Genomic DNA, 19,786 nt, shown 5'->3' with positions numbered 1-19,786 from the left:
AGAATACTTGCCTACTATTGGCAGCCAAGGGATCATCCACTTATTGCATTGACATATAAGCAAGAACCCCAAATTCTGCAAATTCATTGGAGGGGATTTTTGGTGTCTGAATTTTCAGGGGCGACAGTTCAGTTTTGTATTCAGCTACATCCAACTCTTCTGCTACCGTAGAAGTTTTGTCCAGCTGTTCTTACTGGTGTGCCCTCATTCCTGCCACCCACTGTGTGACTAATTAGAAAAAGCTGGGGGGGGGAGCCATGAAAAAGGAGGGGGAAATAGCCATTAATGTGAGAACTAAAGTAGGAGCCAAAGGAGAATTCAAGAGAAGAATTCCGGGGAAACTTGAATTCAGGTGATATACCTGAAGGAGCGTCTCCACCCCCATCGTTCAGCCCGGACACTGAGGTCCAGCGCCGAGGGCCTTCTGGCGGTTCCCTCGCTGTGAGAAGCCAAGTTACAGGGAACCAGGCAGAGGGCCTTCTCGGTAGTGGCGCCCGCCCTGTGGAACGCCCTCCCATCAGGAGACAAAGATACAAACAACTATATGACATTCAGAAGACATCTGAAGGCAGCCCTGTTTGGGGACGTTTTTAATGTCTGATGTTTTAATGTGTTTTTAATCTTTTGTTGGAAGCCGCCCAGAGTGGCTGCGGAAACCCAGCCAGCTGGGCAGGGTATGAAATAAATAAATAAATAAATAAATAAATAAATAAATAAATAAATAATTTTCCTGTGGCAGACTTCCACTGGATGTGGCTCAGGTGAACAAGTCTGCTTTTGCAAGCGGCGCAACCTGAGTGCCACTAAAATAGCATGAGGTTGAAGCTCTTCCATGGAAAAAGAAATCAGCTTAACTTTTCACAGAAGAGGGGAGGGGCTTGTTAGATCCACATACCTTTTCTGGAAAAACTCTGGAATTGCAGGTGGTCCAGATCGACCCGACCCGACCTGACCTGCCGATTCCAGCAGCTGCTGCTCCTGCAGCTTTTAATGAGTGGATGCAGGGAAATTATTGATGCACCCATTAGTAAAGATGCCCCTGTTGTTTTCTTACTGTGCTCATAGTTAACTGAGGGACGCAACTGCTTCCAGATACCCCGTTGCCTCCTCTTCTGGGGCATCCCTAATCTGAGAATGTTGCCCAAGGAGAACTGTAGGTGGTCTGGCATCAGAAGAAGCAGGGGATGGATGCTTTGAATACCAGCTGTCTTTCTGAGGAAGTGGACGCAGTGGGGGGGGGAAGGGGGCCCACCCCAGATCTCTAAAGGCAGGCAAGATTTCAGCTCAGGCAGAAAGAATGTCAGCAGCCTTTGGAGGAAGAGAGTGAAAGCTTCTTATTATCTCTCTCCCCCCCCCCATTCGCCTTGGGACACAGTCTTCCTTCAGCTCTTAGAGCCAGCGAGACTAAGCTATATGCTGACTCTTGGAAAAACAGGTCCATGAATCGTCATTCCTCCCTTTACAATGGTCAGTTGCAAGTTGCAACGTCAATACAATAGACAGCTGCAGGAATATGGAATGCTTGGACCTCCCAATATTGTTGCACGGCTCTCATTGTCCTGACTTATTGTGCATGCTCACTGGGAGATACGAGTCCAACACTGCTTCCCCAATCCTGCTCTATTGACACATGTATATTTTTAATTCAATTTTTTTGATAATTTTATACATATAAAACAAAATCATTTCAAACATTAAAATACCAGGTTCTTTTGAAGCTTCAGACCTCCTTCCCTCTCTCCATGGATTCCCTGCTTAAGTTTAAATTTGCTGCATCTTTTACCCTTATCCATCTGTTATATAACCATAATTAGCATAAATAATTCCACATTGCAGGGGTCATTACATCCCCGCCAAAGATTTTAACTGTTTACAGTGGTCTTTTAAATAAATTACAAATTTACTCCAGTCTTTTGAAAATACTTGATCTTCCTGGTTTCGGATCTTCCCCGTCAGTTTTGCCATCTCCGCATACTCCATTAGTTTCCCCTGCCATTCTTCTTTTGTTGGTATGTCTCCTTCCTTCCATCTCTGGGCTAGGAGCATTCTCGCTGCCGTCGTTGCATACGTAAAAAGTATTTTATCTACTCTTGGCAACTCTTCACCTATTATACCTAATAAAAAGGCTTCTGGTTTGTTTTTTCAAATGTGTTTTTAAACATTTTCTTTAGTATCATCAGTACCTAACACCGAGTAAAATTGCTAAAATGTACAAAACAAGTTCAAAATTGTGTTGGAAATGTAAAGAGGAGGAGGGTACTCCGCAGACCCGCCTGGAACGGATTAATCCACTTTCCATTTCTTTCAGTGGGAAAGTTTGCTTCAGGTTAAGTACCCTTCAGGTTAAGTATGGACTTCTGGAACCAATTACACTCATACCTCGGGTTAAGCACGCTTCAGGTTGTGTACTCCGTGGACCCGTCTGGAACAGATTATTTCCACTTTCCATTGCTTTCAATGGGAAAGTTCGCTTCAGGTTAAGTATGCTTCAGGTTAAGTACAGACTTCCGGAACCAATTGTGTTTGTAAACCGAGGTACCACTGTAAAGGCTTTCTGGAAAATGATATACTGTACAGTGGTACCTCCGTTTACGAACTTAATGCATCCCGGAAGCCCGTTCTTACACTGAAAACGTTCTTAAACCGAGGCGTGCTTTCCCCAATGAGGCTTCCCGCCGCCGGTGCCCTTCCATCGGTCGCCTTCCGTTTGTCCTCCGGGGCAAAGTTTGCTAGCCGGAACACCTACTTCTGGTTTTGCGGAGTGTGTTGCCCGAATCATCCGTTAACAGGACTGACTGAGGTACAAATGTACAATGAACTATTGACACATGTAAAGATGTCTGAGCTGGTTGCTCCATGCACAGACTGCATTGCTTTTGACAAACCATCCTTGTGTTCCTGAATTCAAATGTGATAAAAGAGTTTCTGAACTGTTTCACCATTAAACAACATACCAGATCCATTTGGGGGACTAAGATGTAAGCCTATGTCTCCCCACCACACCTTTCCCCAAACCATAGTCTTGCTTTTTAATTTTTTATCAGAATCATAGAATCCTAGATTGTAGAGTTGGAAGGGACCACAAGAGTCATTGAGTCCAACTGGCTGCAATGCAGGAATCTTTTGCCCAATGTGGGGCTCGAACTCACGACTGAGATTAAGAGCCTTATGCTCTACTAACTGAGCTATTATTTTGGAAGAATGTGGGGTCAGTAACCTGTGTTGGCATTTCTTACATGTTCACAAATAGTCTACTTTGCCAGTTATCACAATCCTTAAATCAGAGGAAAGCTTTATAAATATGTTGGAAAGGTTTATATAGTTCTTTTTTTTAAAAAAAAGTTTCATGTTATTAAAACCTCCTTAGTTACCACAGTGTTTGGATTTCTAAAACGTTAAGGGGAATTTTGTTTCCAGCGGAAAAGCATGCCAAGTTGTGCTGGCTCTGTACTGAAAAACAGCAACTCATATATATAAATATATGCATTTTAAAAATATACACAGGAATAGGCATTTTAAAAGCTGATTAAGGAAATTACTTTAAGGTCACTGGAAATTATTTGCAATGGCTCCATGAAGTGTACCGGTTCTCTTTTATGTTGTTTGAATGTCACCAGAGTCTGCCAAATAATAATGTGGGCCACGGTCAAGCAGAATAATTGTGTAAAAGCAGCAGACATTGAAGCACTTCTTTACCTAATGTATCATTAGCCGAGGGAACGTAGCATCTCAAGATGTTAGGCTGACTGCAGACATAAATGGTTCTCCTGTGTATTTATTTATTTTATACATAGAGAGCAGACCCTCTAGAACAGGCATCCCCAAACTGCGGCCCTCCAGATGTTTTGGCCTACAACTCCCATGATCCCTAGCTAAGAGGACCAGTGGTCAGGGATGATGGGAATTGTAGTTCAAAACATCTGGAGGGCCAAAGTTTGGGGATGCCTGCTCTAGAAGCATGGGCCATGGTAGCCAGCAATGAAGCTTCGAGATTCAGAAGGTGAACACACTTAACTAGCAGATGGAGCTGAGTAACAATAGGCGATCACTATTTTAAGTCTTGCTTGTGAACAGTTCCGTGACATAAGAACCGGAGAAGAGGGGATTATTTATTATATTCTGGTCCAACATGTTCGTCTTTGCATTCCTCTGCTCATATAGGCAATATTTTCCTAAAAGTCCAGTGTTTGCTTTTAAGAATTAGACAGTTACCTTTAGTGAGAGGCAGGGATGGCCTGGGAAATTTTTGCACCATCCAACATTTCTCTGATGAAAATAGAGACGTCCCATTCAATAATACTAATATTATTAATAAATTGTTATTTATACCTTGCCCAACTGACTGGGTTGCCCCAGGCACTCTGGGCAGCTTCCAACATATATAAAAACGTAACAAAACATTAAACAATTTCCCTATACAGGGTTGCCTTCAGATGTCTTCTAAAGGTTGTATAGTTACTTCTCTTCTTGGCTCAGGGGTTGCATAACATAACCCCATACCCTCCAACATTTCTCTGATGAAAAGAGGGATGTCTGTGGTTCAAATCCCCACAATGGAGTGAACTCCCATTGCTCGGTCCTAGCTCCTGCCAACCTAGCAGTTCGAAAGCACACCACTGCAAGTAGATCAATAGGTCCCGCTCCAGCGGGAAGGTAAATGGCATTTCCGTGTGCTGCTCTGGTTTCGCCAGAAGCGGCTTATAGTCATGCTGGCCACATGACCTGGGAAAACTGTCTGCGGACAAACGTCGGCTCGCTGCAACCCCAGAGTCGTTTGCGACCGGACTTAACTGTCATGGGTCCTTTACCTTTAAGGGATAGCAGGACATTCTGGGGTCAAACCAGAAACCGGGATGGCTTCTATAAATCCGGGACTGTCCCTGGAAAATAAGGGACACTTGTAGGGTCTGCATTTTGCCACTAGAGGCAAAAAGCCTTTGCGAAACCCCGTTGCCCAAGAGCTATTCCTGATGTCACCCAGGGTGAAATTCCAGGGGTATGTTATAATATATGTACTTATAGTATATATAGTGTAATTATAATTTGTTGTTGTTGTTGAGTCGTTTAGTCGTGTCCGACTCTTCGTGACCCCATGGACCAGAGCACGCCAGGCACTCCTGTCTTCCACTGCCTCCTGCAGTTTGGTCAAACTCATGTTCGTAGCTTCGAGAACACTGTCCAACCATCTTGTCCTCTGTCGTCCCCTTCTCCTAGTGCCCTCAATCTTTCCCAACATCAGGGTCTTTTCCAGGGAGACTTCTCTTCTCATGAGGTGGCCAAAGTATTGGAGCCTCAGCTTCAGGATCTGTCCTTCCAGTGAGCACTGAGGGCTGATTTCCTTAAGAATGGATAGGTTTGATCTTCTTGCAGTCCATGGGACTCTCAAGAGTCTCCTCCAGCACCTTAATTCAAAAGCATCAATTCTTTGGCGATCAGCCTTCTTTATGGTCCAGCTCTCACTTCCATACATCACTACTGGGAAAACCATAGCTTTAACTATACGGACCTTTGTAGGCAAGGTAATGTCTCTGCTTTTTAAGATGCTGTCTAGGTTTGTCATTGCTTTTCTCCCAAGAAGCAGGCGTCTTTTAATTTTGTGACTGCTGTCACCATCTGCAGTGATCAAGGAGCCCAAGAAAGTAAAATCTCTCACTGTAAAGTAAAATACTCTCGCAAGTAAAATCTCATTATAATTTATATATGTGTAAATGCTAACCTGGGATTACTGGTTTTTAATTGTAGCAGCACCTACAGGCATAATGTTAGATCTGTTAGAACATTTTCTACCAATGTGCTTCTGGTTTGCGTTATTCTAAATAGCTCTCCAAGACTCAGGAATGAGTTATGTACGTTGGTGGTTTTGCCTGGTATAGGCAACATGGAGAATATAAAAGTAGAATCTGTTTTTCAAGGATTTCTTTCCCCCTTTTTCAGGTGTACACGTATAAACAGAGGTCACTCACACGCCAAAAAGTCACAGCTATGCAGCCTACAAGCTCAGAAGGTCTGGAAGACATGGCAGCCCTGATAGACCTCCATGAGGGAGCCATCATGCACAATCTATTCCAGCGATATCAACAAAACAAAATTTATGTAAGTTCATTTTCGTGGGGGCCGAAGGAAATATTGTGAGCAGGAAATTGCTATTTTGCGTGGGTGGATATTTTTTTTTTTATTTGCCCTAAGTGAGAGATGCTAGCACTATCGCTGCAGAAAGTTAGACCTGCTGCTCTCTAAAGTTGTGTGTGCAAGAAGTGGGGTGTTCAGTGTGATATATAAATACAGTCGTACCTAGGAAGTTGAACGGAATCCGTTCCGGACGTCCGTTCGACTTCCAAAATGTTTGAAAACCAAATCGCGACTTCTGGTTGGCTACAGGAAGGTACTGCAGCCAATCAGAAGCCCCGTAAGCCCCGTCAGATATTTGGGTTCCAAAAGAACATATGCAAACCGGAACAATCACTTCCGGGTTGGTGGCGTTCGGGAGCCAAAACATCCAAGTTCCAGGGTGTTTGGGATCCAAGGTACGACTGTATCCTTGAGTGGTTAGGGACTTGAGTGAAAATGTTGGCAGCATTAAGATAAATTCAAAAGTGTAAATTAGTTTTGATGGATGCAATAATGGAAAACTGAATGGTTTAGTTTATATAAAATATGCGGCGATTTATGTTATGCAAAATGAACCACGGAAAGAGAAGAAAGGAAGTTTTTGATATTTTAAGGTTGTTTAAATGAATATTCTAAATTGTAAAACAGAAAATTTAATAAAAAATTATTTAAAAAAATAAAAATAAAAAGGTACTTGAGGATATCCTACCCTCACGCCACTTCCTCAAGCCAGGAGAGTTTGAGATTAAATGGAGCATCTATTAAATGAAGATTAATTCAGATTGAATGAAGTAGGAGTTTGGTGGGTCGTAAGGTGGAAATCTTGAGATGAGAGCTGGGAAACAGCCTGAGATTTGAATGCAATGGCCTAACTCCATATTGAGTCAACTGTGGTTAATAAAAATGCCACGGGGAAGTTCTGACAATGAACTATTAGAACTCGGCCACAAAATTAACAAAAGCAGAAGGACTGCAGAGGTGTATTAGATCGCTCTGTCAAGAGAATGAATGAAACAAAGGTTAAGTGGGAGGAATGCCAGGAGATGGCGGGATGGATAGATTGATGTTTTGCGGGTGAATTGGTAAAATAACAGGGAGAGGTTCCGTAAGGCTCTGCAGGGAGTGGTCAACAGGGTTTGTGGTTCACGGCCATTTTTAGAGGTGCTTTTTTTGACTCAGATGTTTTAAACCTGTGGAGAACATGGAGGTCTTTAAATGTCAGTTTTGATCCAGACGGTAGTTTGCATTTTACTTCATCTCTAAAGAACTGAAAGAGATTCCCCTCCCCTACATTTCTCTTGAGTGGTTTACCAGTCAAGTCCCTCTTCTCAGGGAACTCTGGAAAACTGTAACTCTGTGTGAAGAATTATCACAGAATTGTAGAGTTGAAAGGGACCCCTAGAGTTTCCTAGTCCAACCCCCTGCAATGAAGGAATCTCTGCTAAAGCATCCATGGTAGATGGCCATCCAACCTCTGCTTAAAACCTACAGTGGTACCTCTACTTACAAATAACTCTACTTACAAATGTTTCTACTTACGAACGGAGCTCCGTCCGCCATCTTGGATGCGGTTTAGATAGGATTTTTTCTACTTATGAATTTTTAGATAGGGTTGCTTCGACTTACGAATTTTTTCTCCCAATGCATTCCTACGGAATTCAACTTACAATTTTTTCCGACTTACGAATGTGCGTTCAGATCAGAACACATTAAATTCGTAAGTAGAGGTACCACTGTACAAGGAAGCAGAGTCCACCACCTTCTGAGCGAGTCTCTTCCACCGCCGAACAGCTCTTACGGCCAGAAATGCGGTCTCCTAACTACTCTCAATGCCGCTAACAAACCACAGTTCCCAGGGTTCTTTGGGGGAAGCCATGATTGTTTAAAGTGCTATGACATTGCTTTAAATGTATAGTGCATTTAAAGGGGGCCTTGGTTTGAGAGTAGCAGGGGAATTGTAACTTGAATTTTAACTGGCTGAACCTGGCGGACCTTACGGGCGTTTGTTTTGAGCTCTGTTTTAAGTGTATTGGCAAATACGATGGCACAGTGACGCCCCAGCTTAGGACATTTCAATCAGTACATACATACATTTGAATGGTATCCTTTAAGCTGGGCTGCCATAGCCTGCACCGAAATGCTATATTTCAACATATTCTGATGGTGCCCATGTTGATAAACGTGACCAGACCAGACTGTTCCTTGAGATGCTTCATCTCAAGCAAAGCAAGGAATGTACAGATAGTAAAATGGCCGGTTGAAGGCTGTAATTTCGTGGGAATCCAAAGCCCAGCTCCAAAATTAGACATGCCAGTGGTATACGATGGTTGTGTGACTTGCATGATCAACGGTGGGGCATGTCGCTAAGCTCTGTTGAGACGATCCTTCCCTGGGACAGTTTGAGCTCACGCGGAAAGTTTTTGGGAAGAGGTCCTAAAACCACATAAGTACATATGCGATGCAGCTAAAGGAAAGGGCATTCAAATTACGGTGTTGGGAGTTGGCTCTCACTGGATTTGCCTCCTGACACTCAACTGCTTCTGGCAGATGTGAGTTGAAAGGAGGTCAAAACAGAATGAAAGGGAACGATTAAAAAAAAAAACGGTGTGAGAGAGCTAAAAATAAAACCATTAAACGTGTAAACTCACTCATGAGTCCTCTTTGATTCATGATTCAGTGCTTAAAATGTGCCCGTTTTAACACATTTTCCATTGAAGCTCAAGCAGTTTTTTTAAAAAGTTGTGCTGAGAAGTAGCCAGATCTTTATTTGATGTGGGCTCTCTTCAAGGGATCGCTAAAAGCACATGATAATGATTCATATTCATGCTCTTTCCACCATCATCTGGTTGGGAGCCAAAATGCTGGCCTAGATAGGCCTTTGGTGTGATCCGGCAAAACTTGTTACTTTTTAAAAAATAAATAAAATTATTTCTACTTTTTAGATATATACATTTCACTGATTTTACATTTATTTTGACATTTTAAAACTTCACTTCCTTCCCCCTCTTTCTGCGGTTCCTTAAATTTATTTTTAATATCTTCTGCATATCCAAATTAATTTGCTCATTTATTCATCATACACACACACACACACACACACACTCTTATATAGCTGCAGGTTATTACAATAATCCTGCTAGTATTTTTATCTGTTTACAATTTATCTGTAAATATTCAATAAAGCATTTCCATTTTTTTTTGTAAAAAGTTTGTTATCTTGATTTTGTATTCTTCTGGTAAGTTTCTCCATTTCTGTGTATTCCGTAAGTTTTTGTATCCATTCTTCCTTTGCTGGGACTACTTCTTCTTTCCATTTTTGGGCAAGTAACCTTCTTGCTGCTGTAGTCGCGTACATGAGTAAATTTCTATACGATTTAGGTAGTTCTATCCCTATAATTCCCAGAAGAAAGGCTTCTGTGTTTGTTTGTTTTTACAACCAGCACAACTTTTTATTACACTTAACTGAGTTGACAGTCATTCCCTAGGCGTTGTTTCTGCTTTTCGTTTCATGTCTTTTCTCAACGCACACAGTGAGGAGAGTACCAAAGAAAGACTTGTAAGTACATTCCGTATTCAGCATCTTTGTGACATCACCAGGCAACAAACCAATCCCGTCCCCCTTCTCATACCTGTCTTTCCTTTACACCTGACAGAGTCAGCTGAATCAACAAGTTGCCAAGTAACCAAGAGGTTTAAGGATCTGTCTGATCATATCACAATAGCTCTGGCCTTGGGCCAGTTCTGCATCAATAAGATGCAATAAGATGGAATGAAACCATTGTCGTCCCCCCCTAGGCAACTTGGTTTGACTCATAAATTGTTGGGAAGGGGCAAATGGCAGGCAGTGCCAGATAGAAACAAGGGGGTGCCTATGAGAGGTGATGCTCACTAGCCTACTTAGCCAAAATCCCAGGCTTTTTATGTCCATGTTTCTCTGCACATTCCTGCTGTTCTGTTGATACTTTGCTAGCCACTCATGGTTTTTATTTACAAATTCAAGGCAGGGGGGGGACTGTATTCCTGTTTGCTTCTTTGATATCTCGGGAGCAGGAATGGAACCCAAATTAGCCTTGCAACGTTTGAATAATGTACTGAATAGTTTTTGTCAGATTTAATTGGGTCTCCCATTTGCTTTATTTCTTCGTTTTGGTTCAGTAAGCTCTCCTAATAACACTTGATCCATCTAATTATAGCATACTTTTCTGTCTAGCTTTATTTGCAAGACAACCCTCGGCGAGCTAATGGCTGCACAGTAATGATCAACGAAACAATGAATTGTTTTGCTCTTTCTTGAATTCTTGCCAGATGCCAGAAATACTTAAGGAATTCAGGCCACTAGGTCTGTTTCCCTAATCTGCTAGGTTTTGTGTGTGTGTGTGTGTGTGTGTGTGTGTGTGCTTTTTTTAACAGAGTACTGATGTTCTCCACACTGGCTTCGCAAACATTTCCAAAAAGCGGTTGTCATGTATTTGGTCTAGGAGCAAATCAAGAAAGAGGTAGCCCATAACATTTCAAGAGAGCTTTTTGCCAGCACTGCAAATCTCCCAGTTAGTGGTATATGGTGTCGGGGTGGAAATCTGTTACAAAGCTCTGTAATATGCATTTGTAGATGAGTCCTTAAAATGGAATCACAGCATATTATTTGCCCTTGTGTATGTCTGCAACTCAGATTGAAACGATGATGGTTATTCCATACGCAAGCATGCGTAACCAAATCTATCCATCTACTAGAGCAAGGCTGGAGAACCTTTGGTCCTCCAGGTGTTGTAGGAATCCAACACACATCAGCCAAAACCAGCATGCCAAGGATGATCAAAGCTGTAATCCAGAAACATTTGGAGGGCCAAAGGTTGCCCAGCGCCGATCTAGAGAAACTGGATTAAATAGTTAAAATAAGAACCGTGTCATTATTTACCCATTTATTGCTTGTATTTCCACCCAGGCACCAAGGCGGTTTATAGTTTTAAAATACAAAAACAACTGTAAAATAAAGACAAAATAAAGACAAAGTTTAACATGCAGATCACTATCTGAGTTGGGAAAAGCATGTAAGGGTAAAAAAAAGAGCAAAGGACCCCTGGGCGGTTACGTCCAGTCAAAGGGGTTGCGGTGCTCATCTTGCTTTCAGACCGAGGGAGCCGGCGTTTGTCCACAGATAGCTTTCCAGGTCATATGGCCAGCAGGACTAAACTGCTTTTGGCGCAATGGAACACCGTGACGGAAACCAGAGCGCATGGAAACACCGTTTATCTTCCCACCACAGTGGTACCTATTTATCTACTTGCACTGGCATGCTTTCGAACTGCGAGGTTGGCAGGAGCTGGGACAGAGGAACGGGAGCTCACTCCATCGCAGCGATTCGAACCATCAACCTTCTCATCGGCAAGCCCAAGAGGCTCAGTGGTTTAGACGACAGCGCCACCAGAAAGTACTACCCCTCCCCTAACATGCCATTCAGGTTTCCAGTAAATGGACAGTTAAACTTGTGAACTAGGCACTCCACAGTCCTATCCCTTTGTGCTGAGGCCGTTGCTTGTTCTTTCTAAAGGGAAAGCTCTTACCGTAGCTCAAAATGGACATAGTGCTTGAGGAATGGGGTGTCTTGCTGCACCCCCCATCTCAGAAAGCCAGTGGCACCCCAATTTTGTATGAAGTGTGCCTTAAGCCCTGTAACTCTGAAGTTCCTATCTGCCCTATAGCAGTTCCATGTTACTTTTCAAAGGATGATTATATGAAAGAAACATTAAGGAACCTCCTTTCTATAGTTGGCTCGTTTATGAAATGGAAATGAAGTCTGTTCCCAAGGCCCATGTGAATAATAAAGAACTTTGTGTAATAGTGCCATGCCGAAAGGAGGTTCTCTTCCCACCCTCCAACAAGTAATTTTTTGCAACTTGCTCGACTTTTCCCAGAAGGGGTAATAATTGTGTATCCCTCGCCAATTCCCCCCCAGTTATGTAATGTTCCTGCCCTGTCCTTCTACCCCTGCCATTCACCTTTTCAGTGACTGCTCCAACGTCTTTTCCACGTTCTAGACATGTTTTGGCTATTAGGAACAGAAGCTCTTTTTTTCAGCCATGAGACAGTTGGGCTAAAAAATTATTTGGATTTATTTATTTGCTTGCAGGGGACCCGGGTGGCGCTGTGGGTTAAACCACAGGGTCTAGGGCTTGCTGATCAGAAGGTCGGCGGTTCGAATCCCTGCAACAGGGGTGAGCTCCCGTTGCTCGGTCCCAGCTCCTGCACACCTAGCAGTTCGAAAGCACATCAAAGTGCAAGTAGATAAATAGGGACCGCTCCGGCAGGAAGGTAAACGCCGTTTCCGTGCGCTGCTCTGGTTCACCAGAAGCAGCTTTGTCATGCTGGCCACATGACCCGGAAGCTGTCTGCGGACAAACGCTGGCTCTCTTGGCCTATAGAGCGAGATGAGCGCCGCAACCCCAGAGTCGGACACGACTGGACCTGATGGTCAGGGGCCCCTTTACCTTTACCTTTATTTGCTTACTTCAGAGGCTCTTTTGCCCTGCGCTTCCTCCAAGCTACACAGGGCAACTTACAACACAGCACACAGTGTAAACAGCAGCAGTCTTCCCCGTCGTGCTGCGATGTATTGTGTTTCTTTTTAAATTGCAGTCATTATTAATAAATTTACATCTATGCATATTATTATTATTATTTTTCATTTCATTTCCATACCGCTTTATGTTCTTAAGAAAAAATCTCAAAGCAGTTCACAGCATATTAAAACATCAAATAAAACGATCCAGAATAAAACTGCTGTAGAAAGTCAAGTGTACATTCAAAGCAACAGAATTAACAGGAAACTAAAATATTATCTTAAAAGATTTCAGAATGAAACATTACAAATGAAGTCAACAACAGGATGCACATTTAATGCAGCAAAGTTAATAATAATAATAATAATAATAATAATAATAATAATATTGTTTATACGCCACCCATCTGGCTGGGTTGCAAAAAAACTTTAACATTTCAAATGAAAATGTTACTAAAGGAAGTCAAATATAAAATACACGTTTAGAACATCATGATCAACAAGAGAATAAAATCTTATCATAATGCCAACTTTTTCACTGCGTGCGTGTTGGGTTTGTTGGTAGTAGCAGAGTATATAAATTCACATGTCGATGTCGCGCAAATCGGTGCCTTCTTTTTGGGGAGATGCTTTCGATAATGCACAAATAGCCGTCATATTTGAAGCCTGCAACCATGGTTAAGCGATGGGAAGTGTTATGCTTGTGTATTGACCCTTGATGATGTTGAGGTGCAGTTAGGAAATTGCTGCTACAAGGCTTCCTTCTGGGTGATGATTTGATTTTCCTGGAGACTGAAGTAATTTTGCAAATGTAAACACCTTTTTTTTTTTTGCTCTGTGGATAATAACCAAGTGTCTGCAAAGCAGAAGGTACGGAGAATTCTAATTTCAATCAGTAGCCTCGTTTTTATCGCTTATTTAATAGTCTTCAGCTTTCTCTTGTTTTGCTTTCCCCAGCGACAAACGGAGAACGTCTCCATGTTTTTTCAGAGCGTGGGGGGGGGCGGGCAGTGAAGGAAGCTGCTGCTTCAAAATAGAGCCTTGCATGCACCAGTCTCCCCCAAACACATTCTCCAATTTACAGCATAACACACTGAATCGGAAAACGGGTGCCACTCAATAAAGTTGTGGCATATCAGTGAGCCAGGATGAGTCCATTAAAAGGCAATACATATTGCTGTTACATTGGGGGGCCACCAGCTGGAGTCTCTGCAGCCAAGCCTGACTCCCCTGAGGAATACCAACCGGCCCCTAGTTGCTAACCAAGAGGAAAGAGAGTTGAGTCGATCTTGTGAAATCCATGACAAAAGTCAGTTCTGGCAGTCCACTTTAGGATGAGCTGGGTTTTTTGTTTTTGGCTCACTTACAGTATTTTTCCTCAGGATGGACCTGCCTTAAAGCTATTTGTTGACAACAGCAACAACAATTTTATTTGTACCCCAGCCACTCTGGGCGGCTTCCAACATATATAAAACCATAATAGAACATTGCACATTAAAAGCTCCCCTATATAGGCCTGTCTTCATATGCCTTCTAAAGGTTATATAGTTACTCATCCGCTTGACATCTGATGAGAGGGTGTTTCACAGGGTGGGTGCCACTACCGATAAGGCCCTGTAATCAGTGCTGTACATATTTCAACCTCCTTTAATCATGTCAGTAAAACTTTCTTCACTAGTTAAATTTTGGGGCATGCATCCCTATATGTCTTGGAAGTATGTGGAAAGGCACAAATAGTTTTGTTTATTTAATCTCTTAATCGTTTTAAAGAACTTTTATCCAGCTATTTCACCTGGCAGGGCTCTCAGATCTATGATAAATTATCTTCCTGCAATCTATCCTGCTTTTCCACTGAGGTGAATGTAGGAATACACAAATTTCCTTCTCCCTCGCTGGCGTGAATGAAACCTGGGCTTTGCTGCAGTTTTATAAGAGTATATATTCGAAGTAGATGAATAAATGAACAAATTAAGTTAATTTGGATATGCAGAAGATACAAAAAATATCGCAAAAAGAGGGGGAAGGAAGTCAAGTTTAGAAATGTTAAAATGATTGTAAAACTAGTGAATTGCATAAATATAATTTTAAAAAAGAAGAAACTTGGGTTTTGGCTTTGTTCTCTCTATTTTCTCATACTTCTCCTGAAGCATTTATTCTGCACTGCCAGATCAGATGGTGGGAAAGAAAACACATTCTTCTTGAGCAAAGAAACTTGTGTTTGCATTTTTAGAGGGAGCATTTGAATGTGTTGTGCGCGCTACTACATTGCATTGTGAGGCATTTGAGCTCTTGTGTGAACATAAAACATGATTATAGGGTTTGGCAGTTCTGTAAGAGAAACGGCCTGACTGGGCAGTAGCTTCTGGAAAACATATAATCACAGCGACATGTTAAACCAAGGCTTTTAAGGAAGACATTTTGGCCTCTAAACATTTAACTTGTAATTTAGGAAGAGAGCTGGATCCAGTCTCTTACAAATTAGCACGAGGCGGGCTGAAATGCAGGCAGTCCTGACCGTGGTTTCAGTAAATCAAGGTTGCTAGCTTGCATGCGACCATTAATTACCACTCCCTTCAGGATTTAAAGGGGGGGTGGAGTGGCATGGCAAACTTCAGGGCCTCCTCCTCTCTTCTTTTGTGCGGACTTGTGCCCAGTTTGTCGGCCTGCTTGGCTCACAGAACAAAGGAAACAAAGAAAAGCAGAATGAGCTTTATGATGACAGGGCAGAATGGCAAGCAAAAGAAGGAGGTGTGGCCCAGTGTACAGTAGCCACCGAACAGAAGTTTGTTTGTTTTTTCTTCAATGCTTTTAAAAAGCTACGGCGCTCCAGATTTCCCATTAACAAAATAATGGTGGCTGCAACAAAGATAAGATACTAGGAATTGCTCGTTTGTACAAATTTCAACACAAGGTACAACCAGGAAGAACAGAATCAGTTATCCATATACAGTGGTGCCTCGCTTAACGAATGGCCTCCTTAACGAAATTTGCGCTTAACGAAAGGATTTTTCGAGCGGAGCTTGCCTCGCTAGACGAATGCGTTTTAGGAAAAATTAGTCTAGCGAATCACGGTTTCCCATAGGAATGCATTGGAATTCAATTAATGCGTTCCTATGGGCAATTTTTTTAAAAAAAAATTCAATGCGTTCCTATGTGATTCGCTAGACGAATTTTTCGCTATAAGAAAAGACCCGTGGAACGAATTAATTTTGTCTAGCGAGGCACCACTGTAAATTAAAAGAGAGAGAGAAGAAGAAGAGATGGCTCTCAGGTTATTCCTAGTACGTAATACGGCTGGGTTGCACCTCGTATCTTATCGTTCCAATGCTGTGTATACAAGGTCCACTTCCGTATCAATACATAATTATGTGGCTTATGCTCCCTGGTTCTTATAGGATCAGGAAGTTTGACCCTATAGGCCAAATCCTACATCCTTAAGATGGGATGCGGGTGGCGCTGTGGGTTAAACCACGATGGGGTGAGCTCCCGTTGTTCGGTCCCAGCTCCTGCCAACCTAGCAGTTCGAAAGCATGTCAAAGTGCAAGTAGATAAATAGGTACCGCTCCGGTGGGAAGGTAAACGGCGTTTTCATGCACAGCTCTGGTTCGCCATGAGTGGCTTTGTCATGCTGGCCACATGACCTGGAAGCTGTAGGCCGGCTCCCTCGGCCAATAACGCAAGATGAGCGCCGCAACCCCAGAGTCATCCGCGACTGGACCTAATGGTCAGGGGTCCCTTTACCTTTTACATCCTTAAGAGCTAGTCCTGAACACCTTTTTCATAGCTGAAGAGAATGTTTCAGGAGTCCAAAGGCCATTTGTATCCAGTGATTGCTTTAATTTCATTTACTATTTGAGCTCAGATACTTCTGATTTTCAAGGTTGCTTTGTTAATGGCTATTAGAATCAGCAGTATGCCTGATTACTAGATAGCAGGACGTGAACACCAGGGCACTCTTGTCACTTTCGTGTTCTGTTTTTTTGAGCGTCAGATCAGTGTTAGAAACTCAGATATATGGCTCCTTAAACCAGGGGTGCAGTCGCCAAAACGGGAATGGCCTAGTTGCCATTTGGGGAGCAGGTGGCTCGAAAGCACTTTTTGGTTCCTGAAATTCATTCTGGTTGTACAGATAAAATATCACGGATAGAATTATACGTTGCTAGTGTGTGGAAACAGTCTCCTAAAATTAATAAAGTAACTAACAAGGCTTGTTATTGTAGGCCTTCCGAGTGGATTATGTCCTAAGTCTTAAAATGTGCATTTCATAGCCTTAGCAAGCACAGTACTGTGCGACTGTTCCCTTTGGTTACAGAATGGGTTGTTTCCATTCTGTTCCTTTTCCTTGCAATTCTGGACATTGCTGTGCTAAAACTTGCTGTGCCGTATTAAATGTTAACTCGTGAACTCAAATGTCTTGTAATCACATGTACACCTTGTCCCAGAATCCGATGTCTTTCTTTCCCCAGACTTACATTGGTTCCATTGTTGCCTCCGTTAACCCCTATAAGACCATTCCGGGCCTCTACGACCGCGCCACGGTGGAGAACTATAGCCGGCACCACTTGGGAGAGATTTCGCCTCATATATTTGCTGTTGCCAACGAGTGCTACCGCTGCCTATGGAAACGCCATGACAACCAGTGTGTTCTCATCAGGTACCCAAATACTCTTTAATCATTGCTGAATCTCAGATGTGTATGGGAACACCCCAGTTGCTTGAATACGTTGAGAAAGGAAAGGGGGTACTCTTTCCCCCAGGACCCCATTAATCATGAGATTTGTGGAGATATAGCTTTGCAGCATGATCTAAATCGCTTCTTAAATGAGAAAGCCGTCTTGGCTAAATATGTGTCCTGTGGTCATTTAATAAACACATATATCTGCACTCCACACGCTCTGGCCTGTTCCCTTAGACCTCGTCTCACTCCGAACACTGATTTTTCCTGCTGGTTTGTTTTCTTGCTGTGCAGAGGATTAATTTGTCACCAGGAATCTAGAATTAAACACACATCAAAAAAAGATATTCAGGAAAGCCCATAAATAATAACAGCAACTATATTGAAAACGCCTGAACATGTTGGCTGGTTTAATCTGCTTAATGGAGCTTGGTTGTTTTGTCTTTTGTTTAACGCAACCGTGCTTTCCTTTAATGAGGATAAAATAGTTTCCAACTTTGGCCCTGGTGTTCATTGGTTTTTTTGGGGGGGGAGCGGGGGATGCCATTCTGTGACTTTATTAATGCTGATTGGTGCTGATGTTGCACCGCTCATCTTATTGTGCTTTTGGAGACATGAAAGATAGGATTAGTACCTTTTGTTCAAGCAGGTAGCTGCCGGGATACCATTCTGCCAGCTAGACAGAGAATTACTGTTCTTATTTGTTTGTAATGCCAGTACAGGGGCACCTCGAAATTACTTCGTTTCGCGAGTCACTTCGTATAGCAAAAATTTCGTCTTGCAGAGTGTGGTTTACCATTTACCCGGTTTACCCGGTCTACCCATTTAATTAATGCGTTCCTATTCGCCTTGCGAAGCACGGCCATAGGAAACTTTGTCTTGCGAGACGCATCGCGCAACGCAAAACGCTTTCGTCTTGCGAGTTTTTCATTGCACGAGGCATTCGTCTTGTGGGGTACCACTGTACCAATAATATTATATGATAGCACACACAGCTATGTGCTAAGCCTAGATGCACCCAGAAAAGTTGCACTTTTATACATGTCAAAAATTCTTTTTGGAAAAGCACTTCCAAGGAGGAATAATGAACATTTAATGCAATTATGTGTTTAATGCAATTTTCCTATGTTGTATAACTTCATACTACAAGTAACGGACTGGATGCACATGCAAACAAATTTCCTGCACATGGAAAGATAGCATGCTAGTCAAAAGGCTAGCCATGCAGCTTTCTTCTTAATGTGCTAATTTTCTAGGTGCGAGGAGTTTTGTTTGCTTGGTCTGGTGGAGTGAATCATGTCATTTCTTCATGTGAACTCTGAAATGGAAACAGTCTCGGGAAGAGCTGAACCACGTGATTATGCTTCATGGATAGTTTCGCGCTTAGTATGAAATTTGTGTATGGCTGAGGGTCATAAACATGTATTCGTGGGTACGCATGCCGGGAGCTGTGATTAGTCAGATATTACTAAAGCTCACATTCATCTCATAAAAGTTGTTGAGGTTTCGCTTGGCCTCAGCTGGCTTTACAATTAATTTCATTTCTTTTTTGGAGAATAGCACTCTCCCCTTTGACAAGAGAGAAGGCAAGCCATTTCCAGAGTACTGCTTGAAACACAGAGACCAGGCCTTTCCCAAAAAGGCCTGTTTCGTTCATGCACTGAGGTAGCTCAGACTACCGCTTTCAAAGATCCGCTCTTTGCAGTTGCCACCATTAACATAATTTCAACAAACATTTTTTTGCTATCTTTATGTGGGCACTGAAGCTTGAGTTTGAATATTGTTTGCCCCCTCACTTAACTTGCTGTTTTTGTCAGTGAAATGCGAGGAAGAAGCTACTGGGAAAGTTTCAGTCTTCGGCTTCCTGATGTAGTTTGCTGAAGAGAAAGCAGTGCTTAAAATGCATCGCTCCTATTCTCAGCTTACACCAGTTAGCATGGGCAGGACAACCCAAGAACAAAATCTAAAGCAGGAAGAGACCTTAAGGCAGTGTTCTGGAATCACAGGACTTCCAGAAAGCCCCTTGAACAGGCTGCCACTTGTTTCCCTACATTGGGTCAATGTTGTGTCACGGTAAACATCCATTTTTTTAATGATAACTGTCACAGGAAGCATGCCGGTCAGTAAATACACAGTTCAAAGTTGGACGTAACTCTTTATTAGCAAAAGCACAAGCTCCACAGATTTGGTTGAGTGTCAGGCCTAATGAGCATAGGGTTGCCAGACTCAATAGAGGACAGGACTTCTGTGCCTTTAATTGCCCTGCTCTCTTTTGAGTCTGGAAACCTTAAAGAGAAACCAGCAGGCCCTTTGCTTGGAAATTAAACAAAGGGTCTGCTGGTTTCTCTTTAAGGTTTCCAGACTCAAAAGAGAGCAGGGCAATTAAAGGCACAGAAGTCCTGTCCTCTATTGAGTCTGGCAACCCTAAATGAGCACAGCAGCTCATT

At 42.6% G+C, this 19,786-nt stretch overlaps 1 protein-coding gene across 1 annotated transcript in view; it reads left to right on the top strand.

Moving 5' to 3' along the window:
* Window positions 1–19,786, top strand: part of MYO10 (myosin X) — a 184,400-nt gene that overhangs the window by 86,837 nt on the left and 77,777 nt on the right. The window contains exons 3-4 of the mRNA XM_035125884.3: window positions 5,935–6,093; window positions 17,131–17,318. Of these exons, the coding sequence (XP_034981775.3) occupies window positions 5,935–6,093; window positions 17,131–17,318 (347 nt within the window). The remainder of the gene's footprint in view (window positions 1–5,934; window positions 6,094–17,130; window positions 17,319–19,786) is intronic.

This window comes from Zootoca vivipara, chromosome 8, assembly GCF_965207765.1.
Source record: "Zootoca vivipara chromosome 8, rZooViv2.hap1.1, whole genome shotgun sequence".
Lineage (NCBI taxonomy): Eukaryota > Metazoa > Chordata > Lepidosauria > Squamata > Lacertidae > Zootoca > Zootoca vivipara.
This window is presented reverse-complemented; position numbering and strand designations above follow the sequence as displayed.